Source organism: Hyla sarda, chromosome 5 (assembly GCF_029499605.1).
Source record: "Hyla sarda isolate aHylSar1 chromosome 5, aHylSar1.hap1, whole genome shotgun sequence".
Classification (NCBI taxonomy): domain Eukaryota; kingdom Metazoa; phylum Chordata; class Amphibia; order Anura; family Hylidae; genus Hyla; species Hyla sarda.
Window position 1 is genome coordinate 339,867,481 of NC_079193.1, and position 16,117 is coordinate 339,883,597.

Below are 16,117 nucleotides of genomic sequence, written 5' to 3' on the forward strand. Positions count from 1 at the left end.
AAGGATTTGCTTTATCTATATTAGTTATCTACTTATTTTTCTTTAATCTTCCGTTTTTCTTATTTTTGGATGACATTTTGGTGCCTTTAGAACCAATTACCAGGTTTCCATAGAGTCATAGACTCAACATACAATGGGTTCAACATACAATGGTCGTCCCGGAACCAATTAATATTGTAACTTGAGGGACCACTGTATAAATTTATACATATTGTAATTCTATAATTCCTAAGCATTATAAAATATGATTCTTACTATTAATTGTGTGTTATCTCCCTGCTACATATTTGATTTCATATTGATCTTCCCTTGACATCAGTTCATATTAATATTTGTTTTCCAGATAGAGGCCCATATTCATATAATTCAGGTAACTCCAGCATGCGAGAGATTCATTATGCATGTCTCCATATGCACTGTATGGTATAACCAGTTACCCCATTATATCATACCGTGTCCATATGCTCTATGTTACTGTCAGAATTCCTTTCTCCCTATAGTCCACATCTTGCTTGCTTGATGCCTACGTACTGCCCAAATATCTATAAAGAATCAGTGATGACAAAAGGTTTAACTGTGCATTTTAAAGAGAGACCCTAAGCAAAACTGATCAAATGTGTTAAAGGGGTATTCCAGGAAAAAATTTTTTTATATATATCAACTGGCTCCAGAAAGTTAAACAGATTTGTAAATTACTTCTATTAAAAAATCTTAATCCTTTCAGAACTTATGAGCTTCTGAAGTTAAGGTTGTTCTTTTCTGTCTAAATCCTCTCTGATGACACCTGTCTCGGGAAACGCCCAGTTTAGAAGAGGTTTGCTATGGGGATTTGCTTCTAAACTGGGCGTTGCCCGAGACAGGTGTCATCAGAGAGGATTTAGACAGAAAAGAACAACCTTAACTTCAGAAGCTCATAAGTACTGAAAGGATTAAGATTTTTTAATAGAAGTAATTTACAAATCTGTTTAACTTTCTGGAGCCAGTTGATATATAAAAAAAAAAAAGTTTTTTCCCGGAATACCCCTTTAATGCCTAATGCAGGTTGAGCAGGGAAGGAGCAAAATGGAAAAAAAACTCTAAAGAAAGAATCCCTGTGTGACTCTCCACACCTGTTGATCCTACACTAGACTTAAAGGGGTACTCCGGTGAAAAACTTTTTTTTTTTTTTCTTAAATCAACTGGTGCAAGAAAGTTAAACAGATTTGTAAATTACTTATATTAAAAAATCTTAATCCTTCCTGTACTTATTAGCTGCTGAATACTACAGTGGAAATTCTTTTCCGTTTGAAACACAGAGCTGTCTGCTGATATCATGAGCACAGTGCTCTCTGCTGACATCTCTGTCCATTTTAGGAACTGTCCTGAGTAAAAGGAAATCCCCATAGCAAACATATGCTGCTCTGGACAGTTCCTAAAATGGACAGAGAAGTCAGCAGAGAGCACTGTGCTCGTGATGTCAGCAGAGAGCTCTGTGTTCCATAAAGAAAAGAATTTCCGCTGTAGTATTCAGCAGCTAATAAGTACAGGAAGGATTAAGATTTTTTAATAGAAGTAATTTACAAATCTGTTTAACTTTCTGGCACCAGTTGATTTAAAAAAAAAAAAAAAGTTTTTCACCGGAGTACCCCTTTAACACAGTTTTGCTTGGAGTGTTACCCAGGGAAAATAATCCCAAATGTAAACATAAGGATATTTTGGAAATTTTAAGAATGTTAAAAAAGAATGTCGTTCCAATAGTGCTACCTGATGGCCTCCCCTTTTTTGCAGCTTTTCCTGCCCTCGTTCCTATTACCACGAAATTTCCTGTGTCATATCATGCTCGAGTCCTTTAACATGAGGTTTTGGCAAGCACACAAAATTCCACACATTATATAGAGATTTTTTGTTTCCCAAAATACCATGATATCCTGTAGTACTGATCAGGAAATTCACTCATTTTGGCCCCTGTTCACCACCAGGCCCGCAATTTCCCCATCTCAAACACACACTTCAGGATGAATTTTAAATCAAAGTTGATTAGCTTATTAGTGTATGTGGGACTTAGGAGAAAAAGATGAGAACATTCTTTGGACAATCCACCCCATGATCCAATCCCTGCATTGGAAGACTCAGAATGTGACCCTTATTTTCAAGTTACTAGTATAGAACCTCCTTCATAAAGGAAAATATCCATGCTTAAAGGGGTATTCCAGGCAAAAACTTTTTTTATATATATCAACTGGTTCCGGAAAGTTAAACAGATTTGTAAATTACTTCTATTAAAAAATCTTAATCCTTCCAGTAGTTATTAGCTTCTGAAGTTTTTTGTGTAACTGCTCAATGATGATATCACGTCCCGGGAGCTGTGCATGATGGGATAATATCCCCATAGGAGCTGGACAGCTCCCGGGACGTGAGTCATCAGAAAGCAGTTAGACAGAAAACAGCAACTCAACTTCAGAAGCTAATAACTATTGGAAGGATTAAGATTTTTTAATAGAAGTAATTTACAAATCTGTTTAACTTTCCGGAGCCAGTTGATATATAAAAAAAAGTTTTTGCCTGGAATACCCCTTTAACATAACAAACAGTAAGGTATAGTATAGTACAAAATCAGACAAATGCAATGTGTATATAGATCTCACACAAGCACACCTGCTGCCCACCCTAATCTTCACCTTCGCTGCCATTGGGTAACTTCAGTTGGTGCCCATAGAATAGATGTGGCCCATACAAAATCCTGCTCTACTGTGTTACTTGGAGAAGGCTGAAACTATCAAAACGTCTGCAAACACATCTCAAGGTCTTTTTATCGGTATATTAGTTCAGGGTGCCGTGTTGTGGGACATAGAAGAGGGTTTTCAGACTTGCTGACTTGCGCATGCTGTATATTAGGTCAGTCAGTCCAAATTTTATTTCACTTCACTGCTCATAGATGCTATCCTGCTACCAGCACTTTATTTTGTTCAATCTGCTAGCAGATTCTTCTCAGCTGCTCCCCAACTCCTTTGAACCAGGACCCTCAGGCTGTCCCTCTGTGTCTTCTCGCTCCTCTTGATTTGCTGGACTGAAAAATCCAAGATGGCGAGCGCATGTCCACAAAACTCCTCCTTTCTCAACTTTAGTCACTGCTCAGTTTATTTGCTTGTGCAGTCTGCCATCTACTGGACACTTAATGTATTGCAGGGTAATACAAAACAATAATCCCAGGGGGTTACATTTAGAAGGCCCATAGTGTTCCTTTGTTCACTTGGAGGACAACAGACGTCTGTTCTGATGAGTTTGGACCCCGACCGTTCAGCTAGTTATTATGTGGATGGGGATCATTTTTAATCTTGGGATAGCCCCTTTAAGTAGGATCATTTGAACATATAAACATATAAAACATAATAGTATTGAAGTATAAAATTATAAAATATATTATTATCTTTTATAATTTTCACTATTCACACAACACTGTTCATGTACACTGGATACTTATGACTTTATACTACAGATTCATTGGCACTTTGTGTGCTGCCATATGGTGCTCCCATATGGCACCATTATAGAGATATGTTCTAAATCATGGCCTAATGCTCACGAGCCAAAACAGTAGCACTCAGAGTCTGTACAGGGAGCCGCCAGCTGAAATTGGAGGCAGAAATATGGTACGGAAGGGCCCAATAAACTATAGTGGGTAGTATAATAGCCGCTCCATACAATGCAAAGTATGTATGAAACTATAATATGGGAGTGCGCATGACAATAGATAGAAAATACTGAGTGTGTTTAGCTTATTATGTAAACTCATACAGTACATCACGTTACACAATTGCTTTCTATTAGGGTGTTTCTGCTCATTGTGTTTTCCCTGATAACAGGTTTTGACTGCCTACCCTACTAATCTTCTGTATGGCTACTCCCTTTCCTTAGTGACTCCTCCAGCTGTAGTTATTAGTCTTAAATTGTTGTTGTTTTTCTATGAAAAACCTTGGTTTACCAGTTATAAGTGGAAATTAGACTTGAAGAACTCCTGTTCATTGAAAATTCTTTGCAGGATCCAAGAGAATAAGTGACAGCGAAGTGTCTGACTATGACTGCGATGATGGAGTCGGGGTCGTGTCAGGTAAGAATTTAAAAACTGTAATCTGCTTTTCTTAAAGTGCACTGAACATCCTGGATGTTTAGCCGGGAGCTTGATCCCTTCAGATTTGATATATACGAGGTCATGTATGAGATTAGGTAGAGGAAACCTTTGCCTTAGGCACAAGGAAGCTTTACGTGAGCAGGTTCTTCAAAAAATATTTTAGCCTAGAAAGCGTCTCTTTACCGTGTAGCCTACATCTCACCCTGCTCATCATGTTCTGCTTCACATTGCCATCCAAATTTTCTAGTCAATATCAGATTTTGGGGCCAAGATGCCTTGTTAAGTCAAGATATTTAAAGACCATCACATCTTTATCAATCAATCCAGTTTACCAGTCTACCAGCTTTACAGAAGCAATGTGCACTAGTGCATCTATCCTAGACCTACGTCTGCTTTTTACGTATATGGACGGAAGTCTATGCCCAAAATTATGAGACCATTTTTGGTTCTTTAGGCTGGGACACCCTTCGGCCCCGAATCATGATGCCTGGTTTATAATTTTTTTTTTTTTATTATGCACCATACCACACTTCATTTTCTCTATGTTTAGGCCACATTTACAAAGCGGACTAGACACTTTTTTTTAGACGCAAAAAAGTAGCTCTAGCATCATAAACACACTATGCAATATAAGCACACATTCATCTTACATTTCTTACCTTTGCATCATTTTTCTTTATTGAATTACATGTTTATAGTCTGGAAAAAAAAAAAACTTTTGTAATGGGTGTTCAAGAAACAATTTTCATAGTTTTGGCTTCTGCAGTTTGCATGAATTGCAATACACAGCAAGCTGCTCAATGCTGTTCAGATTCAGTTTTAAACATTATTTTCTTATTTCTTTTAACAGATTTTCGGCACAATGGTCGTGATATGCAGAGTTCAACATTATCTGTTCCAGAGCAGGTCATGTCATCAAATCACTGTTCCCGGTCAGGAACTCTCCATGTAGATAGTATAGGTCGGACTAGATCCTGGTCTCCTAGTGTTCCGCCTCCCCAAAGGTACTGCCTGTTGCTTAAAAAAAAACTTTACTCTTCCTTTGTTACCTTGAAATTTACATTATTTTGTGTATCCAGGAGAAATATTTTTTTGCCTTGGTTTTATACTTTTTGTGAGGGATACTGTTTTTTACATTGTGAGGCATAATGCTATCTCACTATTGTGGCCTACATCTTATGTTCAGCACATGCCTCTATTGTTAACTGTATTTTTAGACATTGTAGAAGGTTGATACAAAAAAGTTCCTTTTTTTTTTTTTTTCCCCCTCTTGAACTTTGTGAGGTATCCTTGTTGCAGGTTATATTTCACCTCATATTACAGCTGCCCGTGGGGACCATTTAAAAAAAAAAAATTCAGTTTCAAATATCTTCAAACTGGAGTTTCTCACCAGTATGGCTACACGTTCTCCAACTCTCACCAATGCACAACGCAAGGGTTGGTTTCCTGCAAGTGAGAACAGTCACATTTTTGGTTACCAATAGTAATTTTTTTGTATTTTTAATTAGAAAAGGTTGCATGCTGAATATTTGGAGTTAGAACAACTGTACCTGAGCTACAGATATGTAATTTATTATCTTTCCTCTTGATTCGACATATCCCTAGATGACAGCTTTAAAAAAAAAAAAAAAAAAAAGAGGAAAAAACCTGATTTTTGGGTGTTGTTCATGTCAGATGCCCCCAAACCAGTCCTCAAGGCCACCAACAGTACAGAATTAAATTCTGTCCTGTTAAAATGAAATAACTAAAAGAAAACCTGGAATGTTGATGTTGGTGGTCCTTGATGACTGGGTTGAGGACCACTGATTTATTCTATATGGGGGAGATTTATCAAACTGTTTGGGTACGTTCACACGAGCGGATCCGCCGCTGAAGGACCGCTGTATGCTGCAGGTGCCTGCTCGGAGCGGCAATACGCCTCTACAAGCAAACACACTGAAGCAATGTGCGAGTCACTGCGCATGCACAGTGTACGCGCACACATCGCAGCCGCTCCGCCTGCTCTATGAGCTAGGCTGAGAGCTGCCGCGATGTGTGAGTATACTGCGCATGCGCACGGCAACTCGCACAACGCAGTGTTTGCTTGTAGCGGGGGATTGCTGCTCCGAGCAGGCACCTGTAAAGGCAGCATACAGCGGTCCTTCAGCGGCGGATGCGCAGTTTAATACACGCTGGGGATCCGCTCGTGTGAATGTACCCTTTAGACCAATTTAGATGGTCTATATTTGTCACTCAGAAAGTCTCAGTTGTTTTAGTTGAGACTTTTGTGAGACTTTTGCCTTAGAGCCCTTCTCCGCAGAAATAGTATAGTGATCTACAATAGAGCATAAAATGCAGTGGTCAGGAATTTATCCACTGTGACTTTTATGGGAAAGTCTCAAAAAAGTCTCATCAATGGAAAATACACAGAAATGTCAGACCATGTCAGACCTGGCGGAAATCCAATCTAAATAGTTAGTAGGAAGCCTTTTATCAATTTTTTGGGACGTACAAGACGATACAGTGCTGTTTACATTTCAAATAAATTTTAGCTTGAAACTGAAGGGTGATCTAATCTAATAATATATAAAATTCTAAAATAGTATAGTTTAATCCCAATCATCTCAAATTTTAAATTTTTGGGTCATTTTTGTTATCTTTGTAGATGTCTTATGATAATTTTGTGTTTGGTTTTCTATATTTTAGTGCTCCAATTTCATTTTTGCAGCTGATTCGAAGAAATCCAATGAATTTATGCCATGCACATGGTGCTATTTAGTCTCTCTCTAGAATTCTCACAACATGTGTAGTGGAAGAGTGGGGCAGTTTCCCATGGAAACCAATCAGATTCCTTCTTCAAATTTTTTTGTTGTTGACACCTGCGAAAAATTGACAAAGCAATTGGTTTGCTCTGGTCACTGCACCACTCTTCCTCTACACATGTTGTCATCAATCTCCTCCTTTTGAATGCCACGAAACTATGCTGCTGAATATTGACTGTGCCTAGGGCTATGTTCTCTCGACGGAATGTCCACACAGAGAATTTCAAAGTGCATATTCCATACAGTGTGTGCGCTGGCAAAATCCTCCGGTGCTTGAAACGCACAGGAATGCGCTGTCTCATAGACAGTTATGCATTCCGTAAGGCTTCCACACAAAGAATGACCGCATTCATTCTGTGCGGACACGGACAAAGGAAAGGTCAGGTAAGATCTGCCATGGAAATTCCACTGTGTGCACAGTACAGCAAAGTCACATTGAATTAAACATGACTCTGCTGCAGAGGAATCTCCTTCCCAATTTCCTATCCGGAACTTGGAATTAAATTTCCATCGTGTGAACCTAGCCTACGATTCTGGCTGTTTACCACATGGATAATCCTCCTTTTGAACTTAGGCTAACAAAGTTGAGAAATAACTTAGAAAACTTTAAAAAGGGAATATAAACATAAAAAAAATAGAGAAATACTTTAAGAAAAACATGGTTTGGAGAGGTTTTTAATTTTTTTTATTTATTTTCAATTCCATTTTACCAAAAAATAGACCATTCATAGAATAACAAAAAATATGCTTATCCCCCCCATCCACCCCCCCCCTCCCACACCCACCCTGAGCCGAGGAGAAAAAAAAAAATACAAACTAACTTTTTGTCATGTTAACATTGCTGCTAAAGGAAGTAGGTAATCAGATCTTCTTACATTCCTTACATCAGTTCCCATGTTTTTTGAAAAAGTTTCCTCTTTTTTTTGATCTTCCAACTCTAAATTTTTCATATTTTTTAAAGCGCTACTGTCATGAAATTTTAGTGTAATAACCTGCACAGCCTTTGTACTGTGTGCAGGTGTTGTGTACAGAAATTATTTTACCTCATATTTGCAGGCTTTCGTGGCGCTAAAAAGTGCTTTTAATCAAAGCCAAGGACAGTCGGATAGGCGTGGTGCGATTACACGATGCCCCACCGCCACCACGCCCACCCACACGCCCACTTTGTATCTCAGTGCTGGGACCGCTCTGTGATTGACACACAGGTCCCAGCGCATGCGCCCTTCAACTAATGTAACGTGCACGCTGCTGCGTGTCATCCAGCAAGCGCTCGCTCCCGCCGCCGTCATCCTCCTCAGTGCGCCTGCGCAGGGCTAGTTGCAGAGAGTTCGGGAGCGAGCGCTTGCTGGATGACACGCAGCAGCGCGCACATTACATTAGTTGAAGGGCGCATGCACTGGGACCTGTGTCTCAATCACACAGCGGTCCCAGCACTGAGATACAAAGTGGGCTTGTGGGTGGGTGTGGCGGCTTTGGGGCATCGCGTACCTCGCACCACGCATATCCGACCGTCAGTGGCTTTGATTAAAAGCACTTTTAAGCATCACGAAAGCCTGCTAATATGAGGTAAAATAATTGCTGTACACAACACCTGCACACAGTACAAAGGCTGTGCAGGTTATTATGACACAAAAAACCTTGGGGATGCAACCCCCCTCAGGGTAAACCAAAGCAGGCTGGCAGCTCTGAGTGTTTTCCTTTGTGAACAAAGCAGACTGGCAGCTCGTAGTGTTTAGGACTCCAGCATGAGTCTGAAATGCTTGCTGCCAGGACTGCTAGGGAGACCCCTAGTGGTCATTTCTTCAAAGTGGAAAATTAAATAGAAAGAAGCATATTTTTTAATAACATGCAATTGTAAAGTTATTCTGCATACATTAATCTATAATATATCAAAAGTTTTTTTGATGAGAGATACCCTTTAATCATTACGTGCTGTCCATTGTTGTGTATGTCGGTACACAACCGAAGTTGGTAAGCGACCATCTGCATCCCTCTTGATTCCCCTTCCACTCCAGCACTTGTGATACCCCACATGGAGTGCCTTTGTATTTTGTTTCAACCTCTGTTTAGGGGAGTCAGTAGTTTTGATGGCTTAAATCTGGTGAAAACTCCCTTTAAGGAATATGTTTGCAGGGTGTCTGTACCTACCATGGCTTTCTAGTCATGGAAAACTGAATTTTTGTACCAAAATTATGATGGCTTCAGCTACCGACAGACCATGAAAATTTGCTTACGATCAAATTATTATGTTTTGGTTGGTTGGAACCAGTACTGCACTGGTAGAACTGAAATGGTGAGTATCTGCACTGTTTTTAAAGGTGGCTTGAAGCTCAGAGAATGTAGCAATGTCTGGTGAGTATTGATGCTAAATGTGCTACATGTTATGTGTGTTAATACTGTATATTATTGTAAAATGATGTACTATAAAAAAAAAGTATGTGTGCTACTTTCTAGAAATCCCTGTTGCAAAGTATTTTCCTTTTTTTACTTTATGTCTGGTCTACATGAAGACTTTCTCCGGCGCTACTGACTGCTTTTAACTATTGAGCACCAGCTGCAGTCTACAGGAGCACTCCGAATTGTCTTGTGGACTGCAGCTGTCATTCAATGATTAAAATCAATCTGTAGTGCAACAAAGTGTCTCAGTGTAGCCTTCATGGTACATTTATTCACATAAGCCTATTTTTGGCCATATACAAGGGTCTGTGGAATAGATTGCTCCTTTTGCAAAGACTGAGGTGGTGGTGGAGGCATCTGAATCTACTCTACAGAAATATTTCTTAGCACTAGTAATAAGATATATGTACAGTAAACTCCATGAAAAGTATTTGTTTTCTATCCTCTGTCTTGTTGAATGGCTCATGTATGTGACAATAGATTTTCTGCCTGTTATACAATGCTGTGTCTCCGTCATGTTCTGGGAATGGAACAGGATTGTGGTGTGTTGATATTTCCTGCAATATGAAGTGGTCTTGGTATGTCCTCGGTAGAAATATACTTGAGCAGGTATTGTGCTTATATGTTATGGTTGTATCTAAAGTGGATTATCTGATTTGGACAATGATCAGGGAGGCCCTAAAGCTGATCAAACGGGCACCCTCAAAGTAATTTGCATATTTACTTGGTGTATAATCTCTGCAATGCCATCAGGCCTTATAGGGCACCCATCGGGATGCTGTCTATGAACCAGAGAGGCTGTTGTTCTCACATACCCAGTCCATTTATGTAGTGCATAGGCAGAAACATTTTTTAATAGCTGCATGTAATACTGCATTTCCCCAGTAGTGGCCGCTGCAGAGAACCTTCCCTCAGCACAACCAACTGATCTTGATTTATGGAATCAGCTGATCGCTGCAGATTCCCTGATATATATACGGTATATATATATATATATATATATATATATATATATATATAAAACAAAAAACAACAAATGTTTTTTTACCCCATCAAACTTTATTCATCCCCATAACCCCCATTTATTCCATTAGAACCAATGGCGTCACATTGCCATATTATACAGAATTCCTCTTACTTTAGTAAAATCTGCATTTCCTTGTTTCATAGGCAGCTTGTCAATGCTTTTGCCTTAAACTGTTGTCTCCATTGTGTATTTAGGAAGTACATGCTACATACAGTATATATGTAATACTGATGTGCAGTATTATATGTCGTATAGGGCGTGCAGGGATCATTACTCTGGAACTGACAAGCTTCCCTTTCTTTCAGTAGGAGTTTGGATCAGGGACCAAGAGCGACAAGATCTGGCCCTGCACAATACAATGTCATGGGCAGAGTGGAAAGAACTCGTGTATTAGATAACCACTACTCCCCAGACAGAGAAAGGTAACTAAAGACCATAGTAGAGGCATTGAATAGAGAAAATACTCCTAGCGAGGGCTAGAGATTAAGCCTAATAGATCTGACCGAAACTTTTATGATTTTTTTCTTTCTGTGATTACATCTGGATGCAAATGTAGCAGAGCTGAGGTCGCCAGTTGTAGCAATGCTGAATTTGTCATTTGGTCATACACATTGTGATATCATGTGTTACACAGTATATCATTTTAGATTTATTTCATGCACCAGCTAAGTGGTAAAAAACAAGTTCTGCTACATCTGTATACTTTGCTCCCTAGTGCCACCTCTAGGCAGCTACGCACTAAAGAACCTTGAGCATGACTTGGGTTTTCAGGCAATCTCAAGAGCCCTATATTTTGGAGTTTTTTCTATTTATCAGTACAGAATAGAGTTCAGGTTGGCTGGGGTAGATGTCTATGAAGCAACTTTGAAGAAACTGATTCTCCTTTTGGAGATCCAGCTGGTGGAGGAGATTCTTCAGAGCCATCTCATCCAGCTAACCAGAACCCTTCCCTGAAACAGAAGAATGCCTGATAATGCCTTGTCATGTTCTAAAGCTATTGACTTTCAGGGTGGCTATCTATAGTTGGCACTAGAGACAGTTTTGTCCTTTTAGAAGAGCTAATTTGCATACTTTTTCCCAGGGAGCATTGCCTGTACAAATCCATCTCCAAAAGGAGAACCAGTACCTGCCAAGGGTATATTTCGCTCTGCATGCATAGCATATTAATAATCTATATTACGACAGTATAATGTACTAAAATAGTGGTATTAAGTAATAATAGTTTTGCATCACTTATTCTGATGTGCCAGTGACCTGGTGGATTTCTTTTGGATATTACCTGTACCTGCCAAAGGGCTGCGCTCTTGGAGTGTTGGTAACCTGTCAGCTTAATTTGGGTGCACACAATACTTGTACTCGCTATCGTGTAGTGGGAAGACATCTTATGGTGTTTTGTTGGTTAAGCCCATTTTTGAGAGTGATCCAAAACTATTTGTCTGGCTGCCAGGTAAACCTTATCATTTTAATTGGTTCTGCAAAAGCCAAGAGTCAACTTCAAACCCTTAATTATTATGTCAAAGAGTGGCATTTGTATTTTTAAAGAAATTATTTTGCTGCAGAAGATGGAACTATCCAGGGTACAGACACACACGTATCGGTCCATGCTCGGCAACGATGAGGCTTCAAATCTTTAGTTTTTAAATAATTGTTAAAGAGGTTTTCTGAGACTTTAATATTGATGGTTTATCCTTTGGATGAGGTTAGTGGGCGTCCATCTCTCCGCAGCCCAACTGATCAGCTGATTTTAGGGGCTGAAGACATTACCGGATAAAACACTTCAGTCAGCCGATCAGTGATGGTACTTGGAGTCCGAGCCCATCGGAGTCCGAGCCCATCTAGCTGATCCCAAGTATAGACTATCAATATTAAAGCCAGTGAAAACGTATATATTGCCTGTGTAATTTTTGCAGATGGGGTAATTTTCATCCACAACATGTCCGCACCTTGGTCAGACAAGGCCTCCTCCATGTGTCTGGACCCTAAGGGGGTAGTTTTTTTTAACAGAACTGAGGAATTAAATCAAGTTAATACTAATTAAAGGGGTTTTCCAGGATTTTTTTATATATTTTTTTTTTTATAGAATATCTAATCAATTGAGGTCAGACACCTGACACCTGTTTTCCAGAGCTGCAGTGTCCTATATACAGTAAAAAAAAAAAGAGATGGAAGCAGAGATGGAAGCTCCACACACCGGGGGAGTTTTATCAAAATCTGTGCAAAGGAAAAGTTGACCAGTTGCCTATAGCAACCTATCAGCTTGTGTTGGTTGCTATGGGCAACTGGTCAACTTTTCCTTTACACAGGTTTTGATAAATCTCCCCCATTGTGTAATGTACTTGTTGGGTAACTGCAACTCAGCTCCCATAGAGGAGATTGGGTGTTGGAACCAAATAGGACACTTTTAAAACAAGTCAGTGTAAGTTATATTTACTAGGGGACAACTACATCAGTGTAAGTATTTGCTGGCAGAGCTAATCTAAGGTATCTAAAAAGATAAAATGCTCTCAACTGTATCTAGCATTTATATAGTAGAGGAGGAATCCTTTCCTTTTATACCACCTCCTGTCTTGTCCCCCCAGCTTGACTACTGCAAATACCCTTGCGATACAAGTTACTCAATGTTGTGCTCTTTACCCCATGGTCTTACTCTTCCTCCGGTCTCCCTACCCCATGGTTTACTCTTCCTCCGGTCTCCCTACCCCATGGTCTTATTCTTCCTCCGGTCTCCCTACCCCATGGTCTTACTCTTCCTCCGGTCTCCCTACCCCATGGTTTACTCTTCCTCCTGTCTCCCTACCCCATGGTCTTACTCTTCCTCCGGTCTCCCTACCCCATGGTTTACTCTTCCTCCGGTCCCCCTATCCCATGGTCTTATGCTTCCTCCGGTCTCCCTACCACATAGTCTTACTCTTCCTCCAGTCTCCCTACCCCAAAGTCTTACTCGTCCTCTGGTCTCCCTACCCCATGGTCTTATTCTTCCTCTGGTCTCCCTACCCCATGGTTTACTCTTCCTCCGGTCTCCCTACCCCATGGTCTTACTCTTCCTCCGGTCTCCCTACCCCATGGTCTTACTCTTCCTCCGGTCTCCCTACCCCATGGTCTTACTCTTCCTCCGGTCTCCCTACCCCATGGTTTACTCTTCCTCCGGTCTCCCTATCCCATGGTGTTATGCTTCCTCCGGTCTCCCTACCACATAGTCTTACTCTTCCTCCAGTCTCCCTACCCCAAAGTCTTACTCCTCCTCTGGTCTCCAAACCCCATGGTCTTACTCTTCCTCTGGTCTCCATACCCCATGGTCTTCCTCTGATATATGCTTGTATTCATAACCTGCATTTAGCAGACACTACCACATCTCAATGTTTTTGTTTTTGCCACCTCTCTAGTCATTATCTAACACTACCTCGCACCAGATTCAGTCAATCATTTGACCATCATCTAAGAGATCCAAGGTATTGTGTTATGCGTTTGTAAAGTCACCAATGTGTGGTGCCTGTGCACATGCCGTGTGTTCATGCCTAGGAACTTAGGAATGCCAGTCTTTTGTGCTGCCCCCTTCCTTTAAGCTTAGACCCATTCTGTGTAGAAACCCTTTAGAGTGAAGCTAGACAGCTTGTGCCAAGAGAATAATATGAAGTCATGGAGCTCTTTTTATATCTGATCTGTGCAACTATACAACAGAGAACAGATACACTGCAACTATTGAAGAAAATGGTTTACTAAGATGGTAATATCCGTGGTTGATGTGGGGTGTGGAGCTGCACCATTTGCACTGTCACCTTTCCATAAAGACTGATGCACATCCTATCCTACGTGGCAAAAGTAACTGCGTAGCTTTAACCTACTTGAGGGCCATTAATCCATCATCACCCAATTTTATATGACTTTTCTAACATGGTTATACTCTATATATCATCTTAATGGGTGGTTTACTATTCTCATGAATGTTGGTTCTGACTTAAAATAGCTGCCTATACCCAGTAGACATAAGGGTATTTTGAAGCACTCTATAATCTCCACCAGTGGGAACAGTGGTATAAATGTTGGCAATAAGCACTTGCAGTGTGTGTGGTTTTGTGTTATCTGGTTTGACTTTGCAGTGATTTAACATTGAAGTTATCAGCATGCAAGGATAATAAGATTGTTGTCCCATTTTTTTGCCAGCACGGATCACCCCATGTATCCTATCTTTTGTGAAGATGCTATCCGAATGCTGCGTTCCCGTAAGATGTGCCGTACTTATTCTGAGGGTGCTAACAATGATCTTGAGAGGTATACTTGGTGTGGAACATGGACCGATACCTCCATGCTGTGTGCTCTCATATATGTGGCTAGTCCTATATATGTGAATGCATATGCAAACAGTAGTTTACCTTCTTTTGCATGGAGTTTTTGTGTGTGTTTTGCCAAATGTATTGCTTTATTGGGATGTACTGTAGTGCAGTAAAAATTGAAAGCGGCATTGTCCGTTGACACCAGGATGCTTTAACTGGAGCTTTGAAGAGAGTGAAGATTAAGGCTCTGTTCACACTCAAGCCAAGGCTTTTTTCTGTGTGTGTGTGTGTGTGTGTGGGGGGGGGGGGTTCCATATTTTCATGGCCAGAATAGCCTAGCATACTCATGCTTGTGTCTTGTAGCCAGCCTAGTAGTCCAATGTGACATATGTCCATGCCAGTAGAAGGGTACATGCCTGTTGCATTCCTTCACTGACATGATTTTGTACATCACCAGTGGTGAACAACAACTGTCTAGAATGGGAATTCAGGTAGGGAAAACAGACATGGTCGCACATCTACATTTTGTATTTTGATCTACTTGCTTCTCAGCATAAATTCAAAAACTAACAGGTTGTTAGTATACATTTTGATCAAAAGGTACAAGCCCACTAGCCACGTCAAGGCCACCTAATTAAAGTGGGTCCCAAACGTCCCTAGCATAAAATGGCGTAGCACTGGGCAGCGACCACCACTGCCACAACACCAGTGACCAAAGGGGGAATGACCCACTGGCAGAGCAGCCCCAATGCCACTCAGACCAGTCCCGGGGTTGCATCTCCCTACAGACACGGTGCCGTGGCAGCAATGGACGCCGCACAGCACCACACCAGTGGGAACAAGGTGCAAAAGGTCACTTACCATGTGCTCCCAGTCAGACTGGGAGGCAGCCAGAAATGAAAAGGCCCTTGTGTAGCTACCTGCTACTTTATATAGGGTTGGGCTGAGGGGGTGGGGCAGAGTCCAGACCAAGTGAAAGCAAAAAAAAGGAGGGGATAGAAAACACAATGGGAATTCAGGTAGAGAAAACAGACATGGCCGCACATCTACATTTTGTATTTTGATCTTTGCTTCTCAGCGTAAATTCAAAAACTAGCAGGTTGTTAGTATACATTTTGATCAAAAGGTACAGGCCCACTCGCCACGTCAAGGCCACCTATTTAGAATGTTTAGAATGAGTGTACCCCATCCACGGGGAAATAGTTAAGAGACAAAAGGACACAGTGCTCAACTGAGGGTTTCTTCCATTTCATTATGGGAATTGGTGGGGGTCTTAGGACGGCAACTAATCCAAACTTCTGAGCGATCATTATGACATGACAATTTTTTAAAGGGGTATTCCCATGTGAAGACCTTAATACCTAATCATAGTATAGGAGATAAACAAGCTGATCGCTGGGGGTCTGTCCACTGAGACTCTCACCAACCCTGAGAACAGGGACATAATTGTCCCCGGTATGAATCATGTGCACTGCGCATGCATCCGCTGAACATTGTCGAGTTCAGCCTGTTA

The 16,117-nt window shown here is 40.8% G+C and overlaps 1 protein-coding gene across 9 annotated transcripts in view; it reads left to right on the forward strand.

Moving 5' to 3' along the window:
• RIMS2 (regulating synaptic membrane exocytosis 2) overlaps positions 1-16,117 on the forward strand; it is a 680,796-nt gene that overhangs the window by 434,542 nt on the left and 230,137 nt on the right. For 4 of the 9 annotated variants that reach the window (XM_056522548.1, XM_056522554.1, XM_056522556.1 and 1 more), the window contains 6 exons: positions 344-370; positions 4,019-4,087; positions 4,959-5,112; positions 10,639-10,755; positions 13,717-13,782; positions 14,495-14,602. In XM_056522548.1, coding sequence (XP_056378523.1) covers positions 344-370; positions 4,019-4,087; positions 4,959-5,112; positions 10,639-10,755; positions 13,717-13,782; positions 14,495-14,602 — 541 coding nt within the window. The remainder of the gene's footprint in view (positions 1-343; positions 371-4,018; positions 4,088-4,958; positions 5,113-10,638; positions 10,756-13,716; positions 13,783-14,494; positions 14,603-16,117) is intronic. The other 5 variants (XM_056522552.1, XM_056522551.1, XM_056522553.1 and 2 more) reach the window with 3 other exon arrangements.